At 33.6% G+C, this 10,476-nt stretch overlaps 1 protein-coding gene across 1 annotated transcript; it reads right to left on the bottom strand.

Annotated features, from left to right (window-relative positions):
* Window positions 1–4,231: 4,231 nt before the first annotated feature.
* LOC112722517 (two-component response regulator-like APRR1) lies at window positions 4,232–9,442 on the bottom strand. Its single transcript, XM_025773574.3, has 7 exons — window positions 8,287–9,442; window positions 7,409–7,570; window positions 7,163–7,296; window positions 6,714–6,878; window positions 6,181–6,268; window positions 5,862–5,903; window positions 4,232–5,718 (listed from the first exon to the last, which is right to left on the bottom strand). The coding sequence occupies exons 1-7, from the start codon at window positions 8,465–8,467 to the stop codon at window positions 4,766–4,768; spliced, it is 1,725 nt and encodes a 574-aa protein (XP_025629359.1). The 5' UTR covers window positions 8,468–9,442; the 3' UTR covers window positions 4,232–4,765.
* Between the last annotated feature and the right edge of the window lie 1,034 nt (window positions 9,443–10,476).

Genomic DNA, 10,476 nt, shown 5'->3' with positions numbered 1-10,476 from the left:
ATCATTTTATGCATGTTTGATTCAATTGCATGTCTTTTTGATCTCATATTGTATGATGTAATCAAAAAATAATAGCGGTATGTCTGGTTTGTGTTTTGATGTATTTAGTTTGTCTTTTGATGTATTAACCTTTTTTATTCTTACAGAAAAAATGGCACCAAAGGTAGCACTAAAATATAATGTAAGCATATATATGTTTGAACAACTCAATCTATTTTGTATAAATATAATTTATTTACATGATTCTCATTTATTTACAGAAAAATCATGATTTGAGATGTTCCACAAGATCAATTCATGATAAATTCCAAAACATGAGCGGAGACAAGAAAGCAATTGTTCGAGAATATTGGGATTTGATGGTTTGATGCATATTTCTGTCATGAATGTGCCACATAAGCCATTGAACCAGTTGGCATATTCATTTGATCTGTCCCATAACAGATTAGACACACGGTATAGTATAATCAACATCACCCAAGAAAATATAGCAGCTGTCCTTGGTTTGACTATAGCTGGTAAAAATCTATTTCTTAATATATTCTATGAATCAAATTTTGGTGTATTATCAAGTTATTTCTGTGTCATTGAAATATTTTTTGCCACTTTTGCAGGGCCATGCTATCCAGAAAAAATTAACTTTCAAGAATTCAGTGAGGTGAATAAGGAAGTTGTTAGAAACTTTCAAGGCAAGACCTTGTCGCAATTATCAACCTCTATGATGGAGATGACTGTCGATGGAGAGAAAAATTAGATGAAATTCAAGAGGACATTCACATTTAGATGTCCTTCCTGTTACCGACAACAGTAAACAAACTTTTTCCGTTTCACATGCTGCCCATTCTTCACATGGACGCAATACGTCAACGGAATTGAGGTGGTCATGTGCTCAACTTTCTAATAAAGGGCATTAAAGAGCACATATTGAAAAATAAATATGTTGTTAATGACTGCCTCTTTACTCTAATGATTGTGTATTTTCACGAATCAACATACAAATATAGCCCAGTTGATGAAATTCCTGGATCACCGTGGGTCCAACATTGGACCAAAGAATTGCTGGTAGAAAGAATAAAAGCTGAGATCAAGGATGAGATGATAACTCAACAAAATTCTTTCTTTTATTTTCGGTGTATTCCTTATAAATATATTGTGTAAACAAATATTTTTTTGTTTTACGAAATCGTGAAAACAACACAGCTCAGAAAACAACTAAAAGAAGGAAAAAATAAGGGAAAAAAGAAAGAAGAAAAGAAGGAAAGAAAAAGAATACTATTTCTTTAGAAAGTGAAAGTCTTGCTGAATCCGAATCCGATTCTAAAGATGATTCGGAGGAGACACCAAAAAGAAGAAAACAACCTAAAAGAACGATAAAGTGTCGTGCGTGTGCACACATGCTGAATTTCCTCTTGTGCGTACGCACAGAATGTTGTGCGTACGCACACAGCTTTGTGCTCCTCTTTTGATTTCTTCATGTTTTCTCCCTATTGCATGCTTCTCCTCCACTCTCATCAAGCCATTCCAACCTATTATGCCTGAAATCACTCATCAAAACCATCAAGGCATTAAATGGGATGAAAGTGGAATAAAATTAGTTAAATTAAGCACAAAATAGAATGTTTATATAATTAAGCTCAATTTAGGGAGAGAACACAAAAGCATGCTATTTGGATGAATAAATGTGGGTTTATATGATGAAATCCACTCAAATCAATCCAAAATTTATCATCAAATATGGATTCATCAAGTACTTTTGTCACACAGAGGGCATCTTACGTGGGTACAAGTTTAGTTTCGATCTAATGTAGATACATATGTCAGTATTTTTATCTTTTATGAATACAAATGGTCATTTATTCACCAAAACGATGGAGGAAATAGATTCATCATTGATACATTACAATTAAATACAAACCATCAACCATGCACAGTAAATTTCACAAACAAAAACAAAATGATTCAACTTCAGAATCATAAACTACTAACAAACTATATTAACTAGATTCAAGCCACACCTCACCAATTGATTCGATTTAAAACAATAATACAATTCGCCCTGGTTCAATTGAAAGTCTGAACCTATAAATACACCGAAAAATTTTCAAAATACACCAAAACAGTTCCAAAATACACTAATTTATAATCGAAATACACTGAAACGGGGAGAAAACAGATTCATCAAAATAATAGAATCAGATTTAGAATTGGTACATTATATTCAATTCAAACCATCAACCATGAACAACAATTTTCACAAAGAAAACATCATTATTCACCTACAGAATCATAAACTATACTAACGAATAGCATTAACAATCCATTTCACTCTGATTCAATTAACAGTCTGAACTTGAATCATTTATTATCTTCGACAACAAAATAACTGTTCAAACATGATTTCACAGCTTGATTTTAAAAACTTGAACGAAAAAAATGCAGAAAACGAAGAGAACATAGAGAATGAGAAGAAACGCAGAGAACGCAGAGATAGATCGAAACATAGAGGCGCAGAAAATACTGAGAAAATTCGAAAAAGAAAACGAAATCCGATTGAAAAAAGAAGTTATATATTAGCCCATTGGGTGAAAATTTTGTTAGAGAAAGTAGCGCATGAGTTAAATTAGGTCAAAGCAACTTATTTGTTTAAATCACTTGTATGTAGAGATTAATTGATATATGCATCCCCATATACACAGTGAACAAGTTACGACCTTCAAAACCTCACTTCGTTCATTACAATATCAGAAAGGTTTGGTAACATTGTAACAATTGTTTCTTTTTCCCTTTTTTTTTGGTATTAAATCAAATCCTATGGATGAGGGTAAAATTGTAAAAACGCAATTAGCTGGGAAATCGAAATTTTTTTATTTTCAAAATTAATTTTTGCTTAGCACGTCAAGGATTTTAAAGAAAGTTTTACCTAAACCTTTTCTTTTTTTGTTAAGAAAGTTTAATTATATGGAACGATGATCATTCTATTAGAATTGCATGGTTATTGGCAAACATTTATCTCGAATCTTCCTTATTATACTTTATCTTGTGGCTGTACGCCTATACCAATACCAATAATAATTAATGGGAGAAAGCTTCGGAGGATAAGTTTTTGGCTCTTTTTTTTTTGTATATGGAAGTAAAAGTAGTGATATACATTAACATTGTAATTTTTTGTGTTTTTCAAAAGTGTGGAAGATACACAAATCGGAGGGTCCGATTTCTATACTTCAAATTTTTTTATTTTTTTTTTAACAGAAATTCCTTGATCCGATTTCACAAATCCCTCGGTCCGATTTCTGTACTCTCACAAATCTCTCAGTCCGATTTCTGTACTCTCACAAATCGGACGGTCCGATTTTTGTTTATCTAATTAAACGATCCCACATTTGAGAATAACATCCCATCAACCCACATTTTGAAAAAACACCGTTGTTATTCTAATATCAAAAACAAAATTCTCTAACTTTTTTCATGGGGCTAAGAAGTAATGGAAGAAGATTTTATATTTTCTTGTTTGGTATGTCTATACATTGTATACAAAACTAGATTATGCTTCATGAACACGAGATGGTACATGAACTTGTGTAGAGAATGAGAGTTGTGCTCAATGAGGAGAGTAAAATTTACCTCTACAAAGAGAACGATAGTATGCAAAGTAATATTAATAATGCTACACGACATCGAAATTTAAAATTCTTATAAAATATAAAGACACAATATATATATATAAAATATAAAATATTTTTTAGATAAATTCTAATAATATTTTGGTATTTTACCAATATTAAAATATAAATTAAAATTTTAATTATTTATAATATTTTTTAATTATATAAAATATTTCTTATTTTAATAATTAATAATATATATTATTTCTAAATTCATTTAAAAATATATGTTAAAAATAAGATTCGACATGGTAACACGTAAATAGTATTTAGATGTATCCAAGTATATCCAAAAAATAATTTTTTATTTTTATTAATACACAATTAGACACAGAAGACACGCATATCAGACGAATGTCAATGAACATCATGTCCAAAATACGTGAACACGACAAATAAAAGAAGTATCCATACTTCATAGTTAATATGCATAGTAGGGGCATTATTCTTTTTTCACATATCACCAATCACAGTTTACTTGTATTGTGGGACTTGGGACTATTAATCGAGTCAATGAAGCCCCCAAAACTAATTCTATTCTTATGTACTCAACTTCAGACACAGACCAATACGTTAGAAAATTATATAAATATTATCCCTCGTTCAAATAAGTGTGACTCAATAGTGTACATAAGAAAATTACGGAGGATAAATGCTTTTAGACAGTAGAATCTTTAGACAATACAACACTATGGAGTATGGAGTGTGCAAACATTAAGCTGTCCAACATTTTTCTCCATAAACATAAGCAACCACAACCTGCTTCAAACAGTTTCAATTACACCACCGATGCTTTTAACTGCATTGAACAGAACCAGCAATATACCTTTGAGAAGGGCTCAGTAAGATTGATCATTCGAGGAAGTGATATTCTGAGAAAAACTGAGCAAGGGCATGTGATTTGTGATTTGTGATTTGCAACTGTGCATTATGATTGGATCAGCATCCCTGATGTATCAACAGCACATCTCACCAAATTAATGCTGATGCAATAAGTTTACCACCAAAGCAAGGAACAGCAGCTGGTCCTCGATCGGACCATTTGAACTCAAGATGGAATTGTGGCCCCTTCACCCTGTGGTCAAAGAAGCTTCTCAACATTCTCATGCATCCTCAGGAGAGGAATCATTTGCTACGTGGTTGTCTTCTTCCTCCTCATCGTCATCTTCGTCATCATAATCAGTGGAGGCAGGGTGTCCATTGAGATCCACATTGACACCATTCAACTTTCTGACAAATTGTCCCCTAACACGGGGCCGCCTCTCAGCCAGTCGTTTCCTATTGACATACCTAATTTTCTTATCAAAACAACGTTCTTTCCTTTTCTGTCTAAACTTCATCAACGCCGCTTCTCTTCTATCAACTTTGCTTAATTTCATCTCTGATGAACTCGAACCTCCTAATTGTTGCCATGAATGATTCGCAGGAATCTGACCAGGCTGTAAGCATATACCCATTGGATAATATGGAAAGGACGTCATCCCGTTTGCATGAGGAGGGCAGTGGGGAAGATGATTGTATTGTGCAATCATAGACGAACTCGTATGATTCTGTAGCTCCTGCATATTCTTTTGATACAGTTGTGCTGACGATGGCATCATAACATGATTAACAACTCCTGACATATAATATGGATAAGCATGGTGAGCATTCATGCTAGATGCATCAGGCTCGGAACCATGGCTTCCATTTCTTGGATGCACCACACCCTGACGATGCTCTTCCTTGTAATGCTTTTGCTGTGAAACTTCCACTGATGCAGGAGGAGTGCAAGATCTCTCAATAGAAAAAGAATCAGGTATACTATTGCTGCTGGGCAAGTCCTCTTGTGAATGGCTTTCAAGTGTCTCTCCATTCTCAGGTCTTTGAAGGTTACCCCTCTCTTGAGCACATGCTTGATCCATGTCTTCCATCCTCACTTGTTTAGTAGCATTCTTGTCAAGATGAACAATCTCTTCAATGTCGCTCCTTATTGTTGTGGCTTTGACATAAGTGAAGAAGGCTGATGATTCTCCTATCCTTAGTTCACTCTTCTTTGGAGCAGATGAAAAATAACCTACAAATTTTTGGTAGAGCAGATAGAAAAGAATAAAAAAGAAATCGGGTGTACTCACATAGCCAACATCAGGAACTCAAACATTCCTTTTAGACTGACGTCATTTTCGTAATGGAAAAGAAAATGTGGAGAGCATAACCTACCCTCAGTAATATTGTTGTATGATTGATGCTGCCCCTGAGCACCTGTCCAATAATAAGTAATAATGAAGTATTGCCATTTGTCTTCCTCAATTTTCTTGAAATTGAACAACATAAATAGACCAAAAAAGAAGAGAAAGAAAGATAATATAGACTAATTGTGCCATATTATGGCATTCAAACAAGTTGTCCTATACAAAGTAACCACTTCCTCATTCCATTGAGTAACTTTATTACCTCATTATTGATACTGTGCAAAATTATTTAGGATATATTCAGATACAGTCTAGGGAAATAGCAGTTGACGAAAAAAGAAGCATACCTGTTCGGCGATCACTAATTCCAGGCACATCAGGCGACACCAAAGAATTAGGATGCTCCTCAACAACAATATCCATGGCAACAGTAGCCTGAAAAGTATAAATGATAGACATAAATTATAACCCTCTGACCTGCAGTTACTAGCATAAATATGGTCAACTCATATCTTGATTTTCAAACACCTTTAGCTGGCACAACAGTTAGAGCACACACAGTATAATTGAAAGAAAAAAAAATTGAAACTTCCTCTATATCATCAAATGAAAAATATTTTGGTTAATTTTTACTGATAAAAGTGAACGGAGCATAAGAAAAGAGAGGGGAGTTAAGGGGAAACTTTGTTTTTAACAAGTAGTTTGAAAACATTTGAAGTCGATATGAATAATAAGATGCATTCAAATATCAGATTATATGCTTTGAAGGGTAGAATAGTTTGCAAAGAAAGCAAAATGTTGATTGAACTCCTTCACTATGGTGAACCCCCACTACTTCCTTTACTCATTTATTACTTACGACTGCTTTTCTGACATTTACCTCTTGTTGTTGGATAGATATTCCCGCCTCTGGATTACTGCTTCTTTTGGACTTATCATCTGTGTCATCAGAAAATAAGGTGGTACTGTTTGTATTGGCATCGCTCGGGTCAGACACTACCAGGTCAAAGTCATAATTCAAGATGTTGTTCTCTACAAGTCCAAGCTGCCACCATAGACATAAAAAAATTTATTTCAAGGTGACTTCGACAAGATCTAAGCTGTTAGCTGTGAATTGAAAATTTTGAGAAAAGTGCCATATGCAAGATAGAGATGCTCATGCACATGAACAGCAAAACATCAGGCTAATTTGAAGGGGAGATGTCTAGCTTATCAATATCTATCAATTTATTGTTATTATATGTAAAGTATTTGCATATAATATCTCCTGTTAAATCAAAGGGAGAGGCTACCCCAACATTCATAAATATGAAGTTGGGCGATACATACCATGCGTCTCCTTCTCCACATGTGCGTCCACAAATTTAATAGTTCATTAGTGCGTAAAGGCTTAACTAGATAGTCTGCTGCTCCAAGTTTCAAGCACTTAACAACAATGGATACCTCATCTTGTGCAGACATCACTTAACCAAAAAAGAAATTCCAACACAACGATGAGGAACAGAACAAAATTTTTCTAAAATAAAGAGTTTTACAGGTTCCTTAGGAAAATGGAAAATGAAGAACCAAACTTACTTATAACAGGAATTCGGCGCAATTCTTTGTCGCGTGCTATGTACTTAAGCATCTTCATGCCCTTTTTTATCGGAAGGTCGACTTCAGCTAGTATGATGTCTATATATTGTCGCTCTGCATTCAGTGCGTCAATTACTTGCCTTGCTGACTTTACAGAAACAACTGTGGAGCGCAAAAATTCTTGTGTTAAAATATCTCAAAAAGCATGTCAAGAACTGCCAAAGCTTTAAATCATATAATGAAAACTGTAACCCCACACCAAGAATAAAAAACAAGCAACATGACCATCACACTTATAGAAGTTAACAAGGAAGAAGGGGGGTGAACTTAGGAGCGGAGAGTCTTGCACACTTCAATACATTTGAGATCTGAGTCTTAAAGAGAAATTTGGACCTCAAAAGTCAAAACCAAAATCACCCAAGGAAAATCTACACTGTATGTCATGTTTGTAACAGTTGCAACAAGCAACTCCCTCATAGAGGTTTGATTATGTGCATCTTATGGCAGATGATACTCCTCTTGGCATCAAATGGAACCCAAATATAAGAACAAAAGCATGACAACTTTTGAAGTTGAATAGATATTGTTACTCAGAACCATAGAAGTAACTCAATAACAATGAGATCAGAATCTAAGTTTGCATCTAAAGTAACAACTGTAAATTGTCCCCTCATATTGTTGCCAACCTACAAAACCAGGGTTAATACCCCATAAAACTCAAGTTTGTAAGCATGTAAGGATCCACAAAAACACCTCTCTAGCAAATAAAATAGAATCTAAGAACAATAACATGAGCAAACCAAGTTCTAGTAATCACAAAGCAGATACAAACAATTCACTCCATACATAGAAAAGGGAGAAAAATACATAATTCATACCTTGATAAGAGCATCGAATTAGAAGAGTAAAAACCTCTTCGGAACTCTTGGAATCGTTATCACACAACAAAATCCTAACTTTGCTTCTGTCAATGAAGCCATCACCGCCACTCTTACTGTTATTACCTCCAACACCGTTGTTATTACTATCTTTGTTCAAATTCAGATCCTCCCTCTCCATCTCACGGGAAAAAAGAAACACGAAAAAGAGAAAAACTTAATGCTAAAGTTGAGAAATTTGAACACTAAAGAACCTCCACAAAAACCCTTCTTCCGAAAACCCAAATTATGACAGTCACAATCAATGGATCAAATTCAAAACCAAAATCCATCATATACTACAGCAAAATCTTATCCATTTTTTCCTTTGGGTTTATCGAGGTTAACCACTATTCACCAGATGGGAAATTCTATAATACACCGGACACTGATCGGACGGTGGAGATCGAGCCGACGTGGTACGGAAATTGGATGGACAGAAGAACAGGGCGCACGTTAGCAGAACTATGCAACAAAGGCTTTCAACGTTTTTATTGAAGATTAAAAAGTCGGATTAAAAATGAAATTGGAAAAATGAGAATCCTAAATCGTAAAAGACGCTTTTGTTGTGTTTGTGTGTGATTGCTATCTCAGGTTGAGGAAGAAAAAGGAAAGAAACAACCAAAAACTGCAATGGGGTCAGAGGACGCTGGTGAAGGCTAAAGTGCGCCGGGGGCATATGATAAGTGGGAAAAGGCGGGGTGGGTGACGTGGAAAGAGTGGGAGAGAAAAAGTGAAAGGAAAAATGAGAAAAAGGGAAAGATATGAGTGGGTGTGGATAGTTTGGTAGAGATAGAGAGATGGCCACGTCACCCCTAAAAGATCTTTCTCTCTGAAACCACCAAAATATCCCAATCTCTCTCTCTCTCTGTCTATCACTCAAAATTGATGCAGGATGCTCTATTTTCAAACCCAAAATACTTTTGGCCATCAAAATCAAGAGTCCTTCCTTGTGCAGTTCCAACCAATTACCAAGCTATGCTTTGACACATGTTATTGCCACTTGACAAATGTCTTTCTTTTTTCTTTTTTCTTTTTTCGATTCATGTATCTCATCACAATTTTTTATAACACAAATTGGGTTTTTCGTTAGTGATTAGTTTTCGTTAACTTGTACATCTGCATTTTGACCAGTATGATACATAAAGTAAAGTTAAAAAGATTAAAGCAATTATTGAATCAATCAAATTTATACGAATTTATTTATCAAAAATAGGTTTCATGAAAAGTTTTTACTCGTCAATGACCATTAAAAGGAATTTAATCAATATATATTTGTATGTATTTATATATATTTATTTTACATTTTTAATAAGATAATTAGTCATAAAAATAATTAAACTTTTTTATAATAATATAATCACAATTTTTTATAAACACTAAATTTATATTCTTATTAGGTAACTAATTATTAATTGATTTTATATACCATATAATATTACTTTACTAAACACTATTAATGTAGTTTATTAATATTAAATGTTACTTTTATTTTGAGTTAATGTTTGGATGTCAAAATATTTATCAGAATATTTTTTTCGATGTTTAGCTCATTGAAAATATGTTCGTTATTCGAAGGTTTTTTTTGTAGAATTTATAGTCGAAGTACAAGTAATGCTCTAAGTTATAACTCAATTTAAAAGTTATTTGTCAAAAGTTTTTCAATTATTTCAACTAGAATCAAACTAAAAATAGGCGATGAGTGAATTTGCAAAAGAATAGATGAGAGTGGATTTGCAAAAGATGTTCTAGCATTTAAGTTAATAAGTGTTTCATATCATTATAATTTGGTTGATCCTTTTATGATCCATGTTTCAAGTGTTTCAGAAAATGAGTTGGATTAGATCTAAAATTGATTTGAAATCGCGAGTCACGTGCCATTTTAAGTGAGACACGAGATTGGAGTCATGCTTACACATTTACCATGCAGGGACGGACCCAGATGGTGGAGAGAGAGGGCACTTGCCCCACAAATATTTTATAAAGTAATTAATAAATATATATAGATGTATATATTTGTCTTATTAGATTATGTTTTTTTAAAAAAATAAATTAATTAATTAATCAACAAATAATTATAATTAACTTCACTATACTGACAAATTAGTTAATAATCATGTTGAAACTTAATTTTATAATTAAATGTAACGT

This window comes from Arachis hypogaea, chromosome 11, assembly GCF_003086295.3.
Source record: "Arachis hypogaea cultivar Tifrunner chromosome 11, arahy.Tifrunner.gnm2.J5K5, whole genome shotgun sequence".
NCBI lineage: Eukaryota > Viridiplantae > Streptophyta > Magnoliopsida > Fabales > Fabaceae > Arachis > Arachis hypogaea.
This window is presented reverse-complemented; position numbering and strand designations above follow the sequence as displayed.

Excerpts from the sequence above, each read along its gene's own strand:
- LOC112722517 (XM_025773574.3), bottom strand. The coding sequence starts at position 8,467 with ATGGAGAGGGAGGATCTGAATTTGAACAAAGATAGTAATAACAACGGT. Across the intron at positions 6,879-7,162 it reads TGTGGAGAAGGAGACGCATG|CTTGGACTTGTAGAGAACAA; the intron begins GTATGTATCGCC and ends CTATGGTGGCAG. Across the intron at positions 6,269-6,713 it reads TATCTATCCAACAACAAGAG|GCTACTGTTGCCATGGATAT; the intron begins GTAAATGTCAGA and ends TATACTTTTCAG.